At 50.0% G+C, this 17218-nt stretch overlaps 1 protein-coding gene across 2 annotated transcripts in view; it reads right to left on the bottom strand.

Annotated features, from left to right (window-relative positions):
* The window catches only part of PTPRF (protein tyrosine phosphatase, receptor type, F), a 77540-nt gene that overhangs the window by 55916 nt on the left and 4406 nt on the right, over positions 1–17218 (bottom strand). For both annotated transcript variants that reach the window (XM_006886551.1, XM_006886552.1), the window contains exons 2-3: positions 11337–11482; positions 11032–11173 (exon numbers count right to left, since the gene is read on the bottom strand). In XM_006886551.1, the coding sequence (XP_006886613.1) occupies positions 11032–11173; positions 11337–11482 (288 nt within the window). The remainder of the gene's footprint in view (positions 1–11031; positions 11174–11336; positions 11483–17218) is intronic.

Here is a 17218-nt window from a genome sequence, read left to right as displayed (position 1 = left end):
GCATAGTCCCTAGGGAGGCATGCGCTAACCCACCAGCGGCTCTGCGGCAGGGAGGTGGGCAATCTCTTCCTGAGAGTTACAGCCTCCAAAAACCCAATGGAGGGTCAGCTATGAATTGGTTCCAACTCAACAGCAATGAAAGTACTACATAACGCCAAACTCCCAAACTAAACCTACTGATTGTGACAAGTATCGACCCTACCGAGGCAGAGAATTGCCCTCAGGGTTTCCAAAGTTGCTCATCTTGACAGAAGCAGACTTCTTCATCTTTCGTCCACGGAGAGGCCTGTGGTAAATCATGGATCTATTGGCTAGCAGCCCAATGCTTAATCCACTACAATACCAAAGCACTGTGCAAATGGTTAAGCTACCAACTACCAGCCAAAAACTTTGAGTGAAAATCAACCCAGATGTGCCTCACTAGCAAGGCATGGGGATGTGCATATGAAGTTCACAGCCTTAATCAAAACCCTGAGGAGCCATTCTACTCTGCACACTAGGGGTCACCAAGAGTTACACGGACAGCAACTAAGAACAGACACTACATTAAGATGCTTAACAAAATGCTTTCATTCTCACCAAAACTCTGTGGGGTTTAGTCTTAGAGAGATGAAGAAACCAGCCCAAGGTCACAGGGCTAAACCACGGCTAGGGTGGGGATGAAACCAGATGGGAGTCCCCAGACCAGGTTTCTGGACCTGTATGAAACAGTGGTTCTTGGCAGGGCGGGGGTCCTGCGAGCAGTGGGAAGGTAGAGGAGAGTGGCCTAATTTAGGGGTATCCGGAGGGTAGTGAAGTAACCATTCAGGCGTCCTTTCGCTCAACCCCTCCCCCAATACCACGCCCTCAGCTGGCTTCCCGGCTCAGCGGCTCCACCTCTACCGCAGACCCTCTGCACAAGTCGCTGCCTTTTTATTTACTGTAAAACGAACCTACGTGCACCCCACAAGTGGACACTCGTGGACACACACCTACGTTCACCACACCGGAAATAGTGGTCATGCTGAGAACCCTTCTAACAGGTCCTGTGGACAGAGGGCAGCCAGTGCGGGAGGGGAAGAGGGGCTCCTCCCCCTGCAGGCCACCCGGTAACCATGGCAACGGCAGGGAGGCAGGCGCCGCGGCGGAAGGGCTGAGCACACGCTCCAGAGTGAGCGGGCACGCGCACCGGCGTCCGAGCTAGGGCAGCCGCTCCCCACCTCCACCCGAGTGGAGGCCCCAGGTCTTTCCCTGCTCCCAAACTCCGGAGATTTTCTCCTTTAGGCATCTTCCAGCAGCCACGCAGCTGAAAGCCCCTGGGGCGCCCAGCACAGCGCTAAGAGATCTCTAAATATGCCTCTGTAGCCACAGCCAAAAACACCAGTTGTGTCTGTATGGGGCTGGGTCCTGTAACCACTCTTTAGAACAGAGAAACCCATGGGGGAATTGGGAGACTTGAGGGACACCGCTATGTCTGTCTGTGTGTGTACTTGTGAGCACATGCACCTGAGGGTCTACAGACTCACATCTGAGTGTTCCTGTAGTGGGTGTGCACACATGCACGAATGGCTCCCAGGCGGCACTATTCAGGTCTTTAAACACTGCAGCAGTGTCCTCTGAGGTCCTGCTTCCCTTAATGTGCATAAGACCATGGCTGGGGGTATGTGCCAGGGACAAGTGGGAGCCTAAGGTTCAGAGAGGGGCACAGGTGCTTGGCTGGGGTCTCACTGCACCTGTGACACTAGCTCAGTCACCTGCTCTGTTGGCTTCTTGGAGGAGGGTGCTTGAAATGTAGAAAGAATTTGAGCATGGGAGACTGGTGAGTTTTCTAAAGGAAGGGAAGGGATTGTCTGAGGAAATGCAGTGGAGAAGGTGGGGACAGAAAGAAGGCTGGAGTTGGAGCATGCACTGGATCCAGATGGAGACTAGGCCAAGGGTCAAACAGGGGTCGGCTCTGGCCAAGCATGTGTGCAATGATTGGAGGCTGCTGAGGTCCCCCTATGAAGCACATAGGTCCCTTTGTCCAGCTAGCCTGGGATGCCCAGAGGCACTGGGCCTGTGGAAGGGGGCTACATACGGCAGGGAAGCTGACAGATGGAGACGCCTTGCACGGTCTCTGGGCGGACAGAACCGTCTGTCACCACGACCTCCTCACCCATGTTTACTCAGCCTTGTGGCGTCTGTGCACGTGCAGGCACACACCCTCTCCTACACACATACACAGGCTCCCTGGGGTGGCACCATTTGTAAGCCTGGCCCCCTCCTCTCATATGAGAACACACACATACACACACATACAAAGAGCTAGGAACATACACAAACACATGCAAAAGGAAACAGGTGCAAAAATAGAAACCTACGTATGCATGTGGTGGGGCACCTGCAGTGACAAGCACCTGTGGAAACCAACTCATGCAACAAGATCCAGAGGTATGTGCATGCAGAGCCAGGGACACACACGTAGAGACACGCACTCAGAGGCACATGTGTGCTAAGACACGTACATGCACCTAGAGGCAAGCAGAGACAGACATGGGGACCAAGGACGTGCAGCAACATATGAAAAAACCTCGTGGGTGGCAGGGCTGCCCACTTCCCACCCATGGTGCAAGCTAAGAAAGCCAAGGACAGCTTAACTCTGTCCCCGAGGCAGCTCCATCCTCAGCAGGGTTAGGGCCAAGACACCCCCTGTAAGGCCTCTCTCATACTCTGCCCAAAAGCCTAGCCCAACCCCCAGGCTTTGAGGCAGGAAGGGGGGGCCTGGGGAGCCTCGAGCCCATCTCCCTTCGCAGCTTTCAGTCTCAATTTTCAGCTGTTTTTCCAAGAGAAAACTCCCACTTCTTCCAGCACTCAGATTTCATCAAACTTGGCATCTTAAAAGCCTGTTTTGTTTTTGAATCTGAGCTGTTTGGGGCCTGTCTGCAGCAGCAGTGAGAGGGAGCCTAGCCGAGAGCAGCCTCGGCTTCCCCCGCCTTGCACCGTCCCTCCAGGACTTCTCAGGGCCCCACGTCACCCAACTCCACCAGGCTGGTAAGGTTCCTCAGTCACACACCTAGCTTGCATGAACTTAGGGTATCTACTCTATTTATACTCTGGCTACTCCGGCCTATTCTGGACCCTTTTAGGGTTCTCCCCACTTGAGTTCTACTTCAGGGGAGACTCTTGATCCACTTACCATTGGGCCCTAGGTTCAGGCCCTGCTTCTGTTACCCCAGAGCACTGACAGCCTCCACTTACGTCTCAACACCCCTTCCTGCAGTCCAGCTTTCACCCCGGCTGCATCACCCACCAAGGTCAATGATGACTCCATGGTGCTAACTCCAGAAGGCATTTTTTGGTCTCATTTTGTCTAATCTTTTAGTGGCAACTCCACTGTACTGACCTTTCCCCTCGCTCTCTCCTCTTGGTTTCCAAGCTGCACATTCTCCTACTTTCTCTCCTACCTCTCAGGCACCTCCTAACCAGTCTCCTGTGCCCACTCTTCCTCCCAACATCAAGAGTTAAGTCTTAAAAAGAAAAATTAGGTCCCAGGGTTCTAGCCAGGTCCTCATTCTCCTCCCATGGTCTTGGGCTCCCTGATGTTTGCCATTTCTTGGCCTTCAAAACCCCATCGTCAGTAGTTTGTCCAAAGTGTCAAGCAAATATGTACAAGGCTCCTTGCCATATCCCCGGATGTCTGGGCACACGTGACTCAAAAGATCTCTAACTCAATCCATCATCACACTGCTCAAGCCTGGTCCTTCTTAGGGTTTGAAACTTAGAAAATGGTGCCACCATTTACTTGGCCCTGGAACCAATATCCCCAAGTCTCTTCCTTACCCTACAGGCAGCTGGGGAGTCAGTCAATGCTCTTTCTAAACAGCTCCTATTCCATTCTGCCATCATCCTTTACCCACTACCTGCATTTGGATCATGGTCACCTCTCACTTGGACCTCTTCATTGGTCTCAAATGTTAGTACCCTTATCCCCAGTCAATCTCCACCAGAGAGATCTTTCTAACAATGCTGCTCATCCAGGTAAAAAAAATCCTCCCAGTGCTCCAAAATGTCCTCAAGATCAAGATCAAACACATGTTCCTCAGACTGACAGTCTATGTGAGGAGTAGGGGAGAACGGAGAGAAACATCAAGAACAGAGAATAAATATATATACTCCCCTCCAAAAATTCCCAGTGATTGCTGAGTAGATTCCAACTCACAGCAGTCCTTTAAGAAAGAGAACTTCTTATAGAGCTTCTAAGGCTAAAAACCTTTATGGAAGCAGACTGCTTCACTTTTCTTGCGAGAAGTAGCTGGTGAATTCACAGTAAACTTCTTGGTTAGTAGCACAATGCCTTACCCATTACAATCATGCCACAGGGCCTGGGAACCCAAAGTGGTGCTGTTCTTTTCTGTATGTGTGGAGGTGCCACACGTCAAAATCAGCTCAGTGATGTACACCAGGGGCATTTAAAACTTCCAACCTGGCTAGCAGCTGAGGACACTAATTCCTAGAGCCACTTATGGGCATGATGCCAGTGATAGGAGTTGACAGGGAAGCCACACACACCACAGGGTCATACGATCACCCTTGCAAGCATCCATATGGGGTGGAGAGCTGGCCTGGGCACATGTGAGGTGCCCAGTCTCCATGGCTAACAGAAGAACAGAAGTATTATCCACAGAAGGGTCCATTTGGAAAGGAGTCCACTTGGAGTCCGAGAATAAACCAGAACTAGGAAAAATGAGGGTACTCCAGGTACCAAGAAAACTTTAGGACATTCCCTGAAAGTGACTGTGCAGCTGAAACTCCCACCCCAGTCTCATCTATGTGCCTGGAGTCAGAACCCCCTAGTAACTGGCTGCAAAGTCTCATGTCTTTTCCAGATGTGTGTGGATCATGCCTCAGCTACTCAAGGAGGAGCAGATGTGGACTTGGGGTCCATGTTGGGGCAGAAGGTAGGGCATCATCTGTGGCTGTAAATTCAGAAGGTGACAGGTTCATCTCTGAAAGATTGGCGTGCTGCCCAGATGCCATTCTTACACTTCCCACCTCAGGGACATCCCAGGCCTAGGGCAAAGAGGAGGACTGGAGCAGGGGAGAGATGACTCCCAGGAAGAGACCTACCTACCCATTTTGCAAAAAATCTCCCTGTGGGATCTACTGCATGCCTAGTCCAGTCCAGAGCATTCAGACAGGGTCAAACCCTTCTTATTAGTCCTCATATACACAGGGCTTTTTAAAAAAAAGATCAGGGACAGAGGAGTTCATGAGGTCCTGTATCACCCCACAGGCCGGAAAGCTGCAGAGTCACCGCAGAAATCAAGTGGTCCAGGCCCAGCACTGATGCAGCCCCCCAGAGCCAGGCTCTCCATGTGGTCATCTGGATTCCTGCATCCAGGTATTGTGGGAGGTGTAGTTGTGGTCAGTCAGAAGAAACCAAGGCCAGGTGGACAAAGGTAAAAGGGAGTCAGGGTTTGGTAGGTAGAGGGGTGGAAGAGGAGAGGATCCCAAGATCTGAGGCGGTAGCCTTAGCTGGCACAGCCTAGCTCTGCTGCAGAGCTACTGCTGAAGGCGAATGTAGGTGCTATTTGAGATCAGTCCAGCCCAGCCACTCTGGCTCACCTTCACTGCCCAGCTGTCCCTGCTGACCAACAGCCCTAAGCAGGGATCTTCTGGGGTCCCAGAGGCCCAATAGGCAGCTCTGACCTCCCACCAGTGTCAGACTGATACCAAACATTCAGCTCAAGCTACTTGCTGCACACTCCCCAGTTGCACACTGAGTCCATAAGGTGCATACCACCTGCTGAACACACACACACACACACACACACACACACACACACACACACACACACACAAAAAGAAAGAGAAAGAGAGAGAGAGACAGAAAGAGAGAGGGAGGGATAGAGAAAGAAAGCGAGAGCCCAGCTGCACACCCCCTGCTGTCCACACAGCCTGTAAGGCACACACACCACCTGCTGAACATACCACCTGCTGTACTTACCATGTATCTTTCTTATACATGCACATACACTCTGCCTGCTGCACAATCCCTGCTGTCCACACAGCAGCAGCACACACTTGACACACATACTACCTCACACACAGGCACACATGATCTGCTACATCCATCAAACACAATGCAAGTGCTACCTTCTGATCGGAGTCAGGTCCTGTAGCAACCTCCCATTTCTGCTCAGTGGTCCTCTCCTTGGCCCTTCTAGAATCTACCAAAGTCATCAGAACCCCACCCACTTCTCTGGCTGGCTGGCCTCTTTCTGGGGTTTTCCTGCTCACTGGCCTACAACCCACCTCCCCAGGGGACTCCATGACCTCCAGATGGAGCTCTAAGACCTCCCCCCTTCCATATCGAGGGAGAAAGGCCAAGAATGAAGGTCTGTCTCCCCTCCCCCTTGGCTCTCCCCCCCTCATGAGGGAAAATGTCAGATTCCCTGTCTCACTGGCGGCGGGTGGGTTGGAGGAGGAGTGATTCAGCCGCCGCCTCAAGAGTGCGGAGCGAGAAGAGCTTTTCCTGCCATTACCCGGCGAGGGAGAGGCTGGCGCGCTAATGGCTTCAATTACCACTCAGACAGGAACGCTGGGCGGCAGGGCCTTGTGCTCGTCACAGCGCAGGACGTGTTCACCCCTGGTCAGCTTGTGCTGGACACCCACCATGTACTCTGCCAAGGGCTGCGTCATGAGGTAGAGGGTGGGCTTCAGAGAGGCACACTGGGAATGCCGGGGTGCAGGGTGCAAAGGCCAAGACAGGTGTGTGCGCTGGAAGAGGCTGCAGTGGAGTGGGATCTGGACCTGCATGTAAAGGAAGCTGGGCTTGGATGGGACGAGGCAAGAGTGAAGGGCCTGTGTGCCTGGGCTCATTTTTATGGCTGTGCTGATCCCTCACCTGTGTCTGAGCTCCCTCCCAAGGAGCCTCATGTGTGGTGAGCTTGTGTACACAAACATGTGCTTTTGAGGATGACTACAGCATATACGGTAAGGGACTGATACCCCAGCCCCCAAACCAGCTGCAACTTCTCATCCTCCTTGGACCCTGGGGCAGCCTACTAGGTAATGGTCAGGCTTTTCCTCTCGCCTCCCCCAAACCATCCTTTCACCTCACTTCTCCACTGGCAGCAACCTGCCAGACCTTCATAGAGGGTGGGTGGGGCTGCTTCCCTCTGGCTCCACCCCTTGGCACTATGAAGCCTGCCTTCTGTCAAGCCCAGGCCTGGTCAAGGTTACACAGCCCAACAAGGCAAGTCAGCATTTCACCTTCCGGGTGTGATGTTTCCTAAGGGGGAGGGGCTCCTCCAGGCCCTTGCCTCCACCCCCACACTCTGAGCACAGGGAGGGCAGGGAGCCGCCGCCCCACAATCTGCCTAGCCTCACTGGAGGCCCTCTATACTTCTAAAGCACAAAAATATACCTGGCATGTGCCCTGATCCAAAGTTATTTCCCCAAATAAAGGGACCATCTCCCCCAGCAAGTCTGAATTCCTTTCATCCCAAGGTCTAAAAGATCAGCCATCCACCTATATCCTTTAACAGATAAGGCTGCCAGGGACAATGATAGGACAAGAGCCTATGTGGGACCTAAAGAAGACCAGACCAAGTCAGGGCCAGGACTGGGAGAACTCCCTGCAGAGTGAGAACAGTTTGAGCTTGGATACTAATAATGGAAAGGTGGACAGCTCAACCCTACTCAACAGCACCGTGAAAGAAAGGCCTGGCAATCTGTTCCCAAGGTTCCAGTCAAGAAAGCACTAAATCTATAACCCATAAAGGGCGGTCCTATGAGTTGGAACAGACTTAACAGCGATGTGTCTGAGCATTTTCGGTTCTCTTCCAACATTATTATTTGTTGTTATGCTCCATCGAGTCTGAACCAGCTCACAGTTCACAGTTCTCCAGTGGGTTTTCAGAGGCTGTAAATCACACCAGAGGAGACTGTCCATCTTTTTTCCTTGGAGCAACTGGTGGATTCAAACCATCTGCCTCTGGACTGGCAGTGTGACTCCTTAACCACTAGGTCACCAGAACTTCCTCTTCCAATATCAGCAAACACAAAAACCCAAAATTCACTGACTAGGAACCAACTCATAGCTGACCTTCCACTGGGCTTCTGGGGCTGTGAACAGGGCAGAAGGTTGCCTATCTTTCTCCTACAGAGCCAGTGGGTGGGTATGAACAGTCAGTGGGTGGGTATGAACAGTCAAAGAGCTTACTGGGTTAGCTGTGCTAACTATGTTGTTGTGTGCCATCGAGTTGGAACCAACCCACAGCTACCCTCCAGCAGGTTTTCAGAGGCAGTTAATTGCACAAGAGGAGACTGCCCATCCTTCTGTGGATCAGCTGGTGGATTCAAACGGCAGGTCTTTGGGATTGCAGCTTAATTTCTTACCACTAGGCTACCAGAGCTCCCTTCGTTAACGAAAGGAAGTCCCTTTCTCCCTGAGTCCTCCAGGATCTCCTCCAGGGTAGGAGTCATAGCTTTGGCCCTTGAGCTGTCTCAAATGCCAGGGTAGGGCAGGATTAAAATATGTATCCCCAGGTAAGCAGTGGGAAACTCAGACAGAGTGGCAGGCAAAAGCTAGGAACACCAAGCAATCAAATCATTTTGGCCCAGGGCCTATCCTCTGGGCTCCAGCCCTGTAAGTGCCTGTGTGTGAGGGGACAATAAGGGGTGGAAGACCCAAAATGATGTCAGGCAACATGGAAGCCAAGTACTGTTAGCTCACATGTCTAGGGTTTCGGGCCATCAGTGGCTACCATTTACAAGAGAATCCCCAGAACTGCTTAAGTACATCCTAGCCTGGGTGGAAAGTGTTACATTCATTCCTGTTTACAGATGAGGCTCAGAAGGGCAGTCAATCCATGAGGCCACAAGGTGAGGGTGAAAGGGTCCTGAGTCCCACCTCTGACCACCAGAGCACTGGCTTTCTGGAGCAGCACTGCAGAGCCCACTGACTCGGGCGGGAGGCACACAGACACACAAGAGTTACTGAGTGGATGTGAACAAATAAAGCCAGAGCGTAAAAAGGGCCAATGTGAGAAGATGTTCAACTGCTCTTGTAATCAAAGAAATGCAAATTAAATTGAGATGCCATTTTTTGCCTATTAACTTAGCAAAGATTTTTTTTTAAATGATAATTCCCACTGCTGGTAAGGATGTGCAGGAAAGAGATCCTCTGACGGGAGTGTAAACTGACACACTGTTTGAGAAATAGTGAAAGGCTTAAAAGATGCATGTGCCCAGTGACCTAGCAATTCTGCTCGATGAATCTGGAATAAAAGCATAATCAGGAAGTTGAACACATTAATCAACAAGGATATGCACAGCACTACATTTATACAAAGCAAAATCTTGGGAGTAAGATATATGTCTCCAATAAGGAAATTGCTAAGTAAATTTAGGGTTCCATGTGACAGTTTATCCACAGCCATTAAAAATTATGATGGAGAGGAATATTTCATGGCAAGCAGGTATTCACAGTATCTTAAATTAACAAAACCAAACCTCCAAAACCAAACAACAACAACAACAACAACAAAACCAAAAACCCCAGTGCCCAACCAACCAAAATCCCCAGCAGGATATGACTCACTGGGCAGAACGTGATCCCATTCTCACTTTACAAATACAGAAGATCTTGTCAGCTGTCATCTAGCTGATTTTAACTCACGTCAACTCCATGTGACAGAGTAAAACTGTCCCATAGGATTTTCTTAGCTATAATCTTTATAGAGTCAGAATCACTAGGTCTTTCTCCCATTAAGCTGCTGGAAGGGTCTGAACTACCAACCTTTTGGTTTGCAGCTGAGTCCTTAACTGTTGCACCATGAGGATATAACTCCCCAAATCCCAACTCAGTTGCTGTTGCACTCATCCCAACTCACGGCATGTGTCACAGCAGAACTGTTCTCTATGGGGTTTTTGAGGGCTGACTTTTCAGAAGCAAACTGTTCTTCTAAGATGCCTGGGAGTGTACCCAGGAACTTCATACATATATTAAAAAATAAAGAAAATGTACTACACTTTAGTGACCAAATATTAATGACAGAAGTAAGATCATGTGTGATTTATTTTCCAAAGTGCTACTCTGTAATCACCAAATATTTTATACTGAATAGGCATTAACATGGCAATTTTTAAAGCAGTTATAATCAACGCTATTTTCTTAGATACATACACACTTATTTGGATGAATGAACCCATCATGGTTGAGTCTCATCATGCCACCTCCCCCTCTGCTGGTTGAATCTCAGATCATGCCACCTCTCCCTCTGCCAAGCCCATCTGTACCTCCCATGTCCCCACAAAGTATCCATTCCTCAGCCTGGTTCTGTACCGTTTGCACGTCAACGTTATGTAAATTACTCTGCCTGTTTCCCTCGGTGCTCTCATCCCTGTTCCCCCAAACAGAACCAAGTCAGGCTGCCTTGAAAGCAGCATCCTCTCTTGCCTCTGTGCCTCGGCACGTGACCCTCAGTGTGGTCTCCCCCTTTCTCATTAACTACAGCTTGTCCTCAAGCATTAGCTTCCCCCTCTCAGCAGCCCACCATGCTGCCCTTCTGCAGGAGCGCCTTGAGGGTGGAGTCCCAGTCAGCTGACTCTCTGGACTTCAATACAGTATCAGGGAAAGCTTTTAAGTGACAGAAGAGCCACCAGGTGATGGGAGGACTAAAATTCAGAGACACAGTCAGGTCCCAGCCAAGGGCTCTCATTCATAGGGGCAACAGAGAACAAAGCTGTCTAAAGTCATGTCTACAATCATTCTCCTACAGGCACTTAGATTCACTGTCACCAGCCAAAGAACTCAAAGAACACAGAGTCAAAGCTCCACATCCCAAGTCAGGGTCCAGACCCTGCACGAGCAACAGCCCAGCTGAGTAGTAGAATGCAGAAAAGTCACACACACAAGCCAACGAAACGAGACTAGATCCAATGGCCCCTAGTATCCACTGCTGACCCCAGGAGGGCTAATCCTCTTTTCTGTGACTGCCCAGTCCCAAAGCAGGAACAAGGCTCCACACATCCCTTTACCCATCCTTATCCCTCTCTGGCACATACCTTCAAGCACGGAGAGCTTGGCACTGGTGTTGATCTCTCCCAGGCTGTTGGTGGCCGTGCACTCATATATGGCTTCATCTCGCTGTACCCGCAATGGCTGGATCCGCAGCACTGATCCTGCTCCATCGTCAAACTCGATTACCTGCCGGAGGACAGATACGTGATCACTACCTACTTGGGACACAGGCCTGCTCAGGGTCAGCTTGATCCTCCCATGGGAAGAGAGACTAAGGGGAGAGGATGTAGGACCAGACCCCCGAACAGGCAAGCCCTGAGCCTTTCCTGCCCCTACCCAGAGCATGCACCTCAAAGCGCTGGGAGCTGACTTTCTTCCCCTTCTTCATCCATGTGATACGTGGCTTGGGTTCCCCTGTAGCCTGGCACACAAAGGAAGCCACACCTCCTGACAGCCCAGTCTGGTCCTCAGGGACCTTAATGAAGGCAGGTTTGCCTAGAAAAAATGGAGACAGAGGTCATTGGGCTTAGTCGCCACAACGTGATCACCAGAGACACAGCCATGAAGGTAAGTGGTAGTCATATGGTGGTGGGGGATGCACTCGGACATGATAAAAAGTAATGCACATAAACCTTATATAGTGCTCACTATGTAACAGGTACCATTCAAACACTTGTTAACATCGTGCATGTACACGCACATATGCACACCTTGAAGGTTCATTCCATACGACCACAACAACGTATACATCACACCACCGTGAGTTATCGGAATTTTTTCTTGTTTCACAGTGCATACAAAAGTCATATTTTCATTATATAGTAGTCATTAACATAATACATATAGTTGTATTAAGCATATAACAACAGTATTAAAAAGTCTGAAATGTGAGAATTATCAAAATGTGATATAGAAGCAGGAAATGAACATATGCTGTTGTAAAAATAAATGGCACTGCCAGACTTGCTTACTGCAGGGTTGCCTCAAAACTTCAATTTGTTTTTTTTTAAAAAGCATTATCTGTGAAGCACAATAAAATGAGGTATGCTCCACATACACGTGTGCACACGCGCATGCGAGGTCTCGTGGCAGCAAAGGGCTGAGTGTCTACGGTAGTTTGAATCCACAGCAAATCTGTAGTAAACAAGTGGGCAGTCTCTTCCCATTAAGATTTACAACCTCAGAAACTCAATGGTGGGTTTTCCTGAGTCAGAACTGACTCCCTGGCAGTGAACAGTCTATCGTAAAATACCTACCATGAAGCTGATTCTAACTCATGGCAGTTGCTGTATGGCACAGCGTAACTGTGCTCAATGGGTGTTTTGTTGAAAAGTAGAGCACCAGGCCTTTATTCTGCAGCACTTCTGGATGGAGTGGACCGTCCATTCTCATGGCCAGTAGCTAAGCTTGTCAACCATTTGTATCATCCACAAACTCCTTAAGCATATGTTATTATTGCTATCCCATGCACAATGGGATCAAATCATTATAGTTCATAGCATTTTCACTGGCTATTTTCTCAGCAGATCACCATGTTTTCTTCCTCATCTGTTTCCATCTGGAAGTCCCACTGAAACGTGTTCAGCATCATGGTGAAACCTAAACCTCCAATGACAGGTGATAGCTATGCTTGAGGTAAATGAGCTGAGAAGCAAACCTTCATTCTGTAGGCAAGATTTCTACCAATGAACTATCACTAGTCCTACTTAAGCACATAAAGAATAAACAACCAAATCAATAACAACAACAACAAAATCTCCAACCCCAACAAACAGAAAAAATCAGTATTGTCCAGCTGGAACTGACTCATAGAAGATCCTGCAGTGGGTTTTTCCAAGGCTGTAAACTGCATCGGAGGGGACTGCCCATCTCTTTCCAGCAGAAACACTGGCGGATTCAAGCCACCAGAGACGCAATGGCTTTGGGTTAGCAGGCCAACTCCCTAAGAGCTACACTGGCAGAACTCCCCATAGGCACATAAGTGGGTGCTAAAACTGACTGTTTATAAAGAAGAAAACCAAGTCACAGAGAAGGCAACAGAGAAGTTAATCGATTTGTCCAAGATGGCACAGCTAGTAAATGGCAGCACTGAGATTGGAACCCAGGTGTTTTGTCTGGGTCCACAGTGTAACCAACATTGTCTTCCATCTCCCATCAATTCTAAGCTCAAGGACAAAGGCTTGGTGGCGAGCCATCTGGAGGAGGCCCAGCCCACCCCAGACTCATTTGTACCCACAGTTCTCCATCTCGGTGATAGCACCTCCATCCACCACAAGGTTCAAGCCAGAAATCATGATTCTTCTCCTTCAGCCCCCACAAAACAGCAATCCCAGAGGCCTAGACAGGCCAACCCCTAAGTATCTCTGGACGTCTTCCCAGGTGAATACTTTCCTGTAAATCTGTCCATCCCTACTCCTGCCCCCACTGACTTAGTTACTACCTTCCAGTAGTCTGGCTGTCTCCTCAAAGTGTCCACAGGGAAGTGAGGGTGGGGAGGAGGTCCAGACACTGTTTCCCCAAACTCACAGCACCCTGGTGCACATCCCCGGGGCAAACCAGAGCACTCTGTGAATCCCACTATCCAGAGTCACAAGACAAAATCGTTTTCATTAAGACATAGCAACACCTCAGACAGCAGATCCATTTACAATTAGTCAGACCGATGAACAGCTCCAGGAAGGGCTGATATCGTGAGAAATGACCTTTCTTTCAGACCACCTGCTGGGTGCCAATGATCCCAGGCTGGGCTGGTTCCTGGTAGAGAAACATGCGTGTGTATCTATGACAGTCCTTTTGCCAGGTACCTGCTCTATGTCAGGTACTTGACATCTGTTATCTCATTTAGTCCTTCATCATTATTTTCCCCCAGTTTGTAGGCTCAGAGAGGTCAAGTCATGCCCAAGGTCACATAGCTAGTGACTGGCAGCTCATGTGACTCCAAAACACCTGGCACAAGGCGGCGCGCACAGAACTGCTGGGGGTGCATGTTCAGAGCAGGGGCAGTGGCTGGTGGAGGTTAGAGGGATGAGGAAGCAGATCTGAGTGAGCAGGTGATTAGGTAGAGAGGACTGGCTGTGTCTGGGGGGAAAAAAACTCCATTTCTGTGGCAGTGCTGGAATGGAAGCTGGCTGGAGGGTAGTTTCACAGTTTTGTTCCACTTTTTTTTTTTTTAAACCCAGCACTCCAGGGGCCAGTGGGCTCTGGAATTTATGCCATTATTTAGCAAGTCACTCACCATCTCTCAGCCTCTATTTTCTCAATTACAAAATGGTTCAAGTGACAGTCCCATCTCACAGGTCTGTGTGGATGAAACGAGTTAATGCCTGTCAACTCCTTACACAGGCTCAACACATGGGTGGCCGTCACTGTCAATTAACATGATTAATCTTAAAACCCACGGGAGAAGGATGGGCAATCTCCTCCTATGGGTTTAATTGCCTCTGAAAACCTGCCAGAGGGTCAGCTATGGGTCAATATTCTGACTTGACGGCACACAACGACAAATCTTAAAATGATCCCACGAGGTAGGTAATGGTATTATCCCCATTTTAGAGATGGGGAAGTGGAGGCTCAGAGGGTTAAGGGTCTGAAAAGTCAGTGATTGGGTGATGGACCCAGACAGGTTCCAAAGCCTCAGCTGACTGTACTGCCCTCAGGAGCCCACCTGACTCTTCTGGAGTAGATATATCTAGAGTAGAAGAGGGGCACTGGATCAGAGGAGCCAGGGCACGTGTGTAGCAGGGTGCTGGAGGGGAGACACACACGCATGGAAAGCGCCAGAGTGGCACAGAGAGCCATACAGATTCCAGAACACTTCAGTTTGCCCTTTCTCCCTTCCTTCGACTGCTCTATAAAAGAGCCCATCATATTTGCTGGTCCTCTTGAACAGGATTCTGCCTACTGTGGTTCCAGAGGAACTATCTCAACCTCTTCCCTTCCCATTAAACATTCTTTCCACTCCTGAGGACCTCCAGAAAGCAGCTCACCTCTGTCCATCCGCACTCCTAGCACCGTAATACATCTTCTTCTGATTAGACACCTCACTGGCCTGAAAGTGTCCCTGCTTGCAGTCCATTCTCTACTAAGCAGCCAGAGAATAGACTGATCAAAGTCCTCCCACTGCTCTCAGAACAAAATTGAAAGTCCTATTATCCCGGACAAGGTCCTGACAGGCCTAGCCTGGCCACTCTCCCTTAGCCTTGGCTTTCATGCTGAAATAGCAATGCTCCTTGTGGCCTCAGGGCCTTTGCGCAAGTGGTTCCGTCTATCAAGAACTTAGCCTACTTCTTTTTTTATTTTTAATTTTTTTTAAATGCTTTATTAACACCTTCCATTCTGTCATCTCAAATTCAGTGCTATCAGTCTGAAATGGACCTGTAGTTGACCCTCCAAGATTTTTTTTTTAGTTGTAATTTTTACATGTACCGTCAAATCAGATCTGACTGGTACAGGAGGAGATTGCCCCCTCCTTCTCCAGCAGAGCATCTGGTGGATTTGAACCTTGTACCTCTGGGATTGCAGTGCAGCGTCTTGCCACTAGGCCACCAGAGCTCCCTTATCAAGAACTTAGCCTACTTCTTTACCTTCCGACTTTTATTCACACTTCTGAGCTTAATCTAAACAGCACTTCGTCAGAAAAACTTGCTGAATCCTCTCCCCCATAAGTTCAGTTCCTGGTCTTCAGCTCCCCCTTAACTCCATTGGCCTCTCTCAGCACTTTCAGTCTGTTATGCAGATGTGTCAGGCTATGACTTTTTCCACATTTTTTAATGATTATTTGACCTCCCCACCTGGAAAATATCCCAAGGCAGGGCAGAGATCATGTGTGCCTTGCTTCCTGCTCTATCCGGGTGCCTAGCCCCTTACAATCTGTGCTAAATGAAGGCATGAACTAATGAAGAAACGCCAGAAAAAGATGAAGACTCTGGCCTTTAACACACCCAGGGGACCCCCCACTGCCAAGGAGAGAAAGTTTCCCTCTGGCTCCTGCCTCAACGTGTCTGCTGCTGAAACCAGAGGCTGGAACCTGCTGAACTGGAATGCCCAGAGTGTGGCTGGGGGTGGGGTGGGGCGGGGCCTTCACTAAACAAAGAACCAGAGAAGCTGGGGAGGAGAGCCAGGTATGGGTCACAAGCCAGGCTGAGAAGGGGAAAGGCCTGAGAACCGTGCCCAAGGCCTGGGGCCAAGGAGGAGGCAGAGCTGCTTCATCCCGTCCCCTGCAGACTGGCATGAAGCCAGTGCCCCACCCAGCCCACCCACCCAACAGACTCAGGCACCACTGAATGGTGCAGCTCAGAAGGTGATGGGCAGGGCTTCCTCCTCCTCAGTCGAGCTCTGCCCTCCATTTTCTGCCAACCCAGGCCCTACCCCACCCAGAGGGCACCTACACCCACAGCACCTCCTACAACCCAGCTCAGTCTTGTCCAAGAGCCCTGCCAAGCCCTTGCCCCATGTAATGTCACCAGACAGCTCTTGGATGGGCATAAAGCTGACCACTCCTTCCTCTTCCGCACACTCTGTCCCAACATGTGCCTCCCCACACCCCTCCTGCTAGCCTCTCCAGGCTCATCTCTCACTCATTTTTTTGTAAGTACCTTTTGTGCTCTAACACACATGAGGTCACTGTGAGTCAGAAGTTGCTTGATGGCAGTTGGGATTTTTGTTTACTATGGGCTGAGCAGCATGCCAGGGACACAGCCAGTAATGAGATCGGATCCTCTTCCACACCTTTTTGCTTTTGCCAGTACCTCACCATCCCATCATCTACAATCAGAACACACTCCCGTGTGTCCTGCCTCCCAGGTTACCGTCAGGAACCTGCCTTGTGTCCTCAGACCTTGGTTTCCCATCCCACACTGACTGGAGAAGCCTGTGGGCAGGCCTGTGCTCCAGTGCCTGATCCACACCTGGTTTTCAGTGAAGGTCTGAACAGAACTTCTGGATCTGGGCCAACAGGGGGCTGTCTGAACATGCCAGGAAGGGTCTCCTGCCACACTCTTTTCCCAGCAGAAAACCATGGAGCAACTCTGCAGTGAGACGCCCTGCCCAGTATGGCCCTGCCTTTCCTCCTGACCCTCCTCCCCTCCTCCCAGACACGTAGAGGGCACAGGCAGCACAGCCCTTTGGGCAGCAGGTCCTGAGGTAAGCCCTGGGACTCTGTCCTGCTCAACATTCTCGGGTGGGCACAGGCTGAGTCCTGGAGTAGTGGGAGGAAGTAACCAAAGAAAGGAA

The sequence above is a fragment of the Elephantulus edwardii genome, unplaced genomic scaffold (assembly GCF_000299155.1).
Source record: "Elephantulus edwardii isolate Elephantulus edwardi_28Jun2011 unplaced genomic scaffold, EleEdw1.0 scaffold00049, whole genome shotgun sequence".
In the NCBI taxonomy this organism is placed as follows: Eukaryota; Metazoa; Chordata; class Mammalia; order Macroscelidea; family Macroscelididae; genus Elephantulus; species Elephantulus edwardii.
This window is presented reverse-complemented; position numbering and strand designations above follow the sequence as displayed.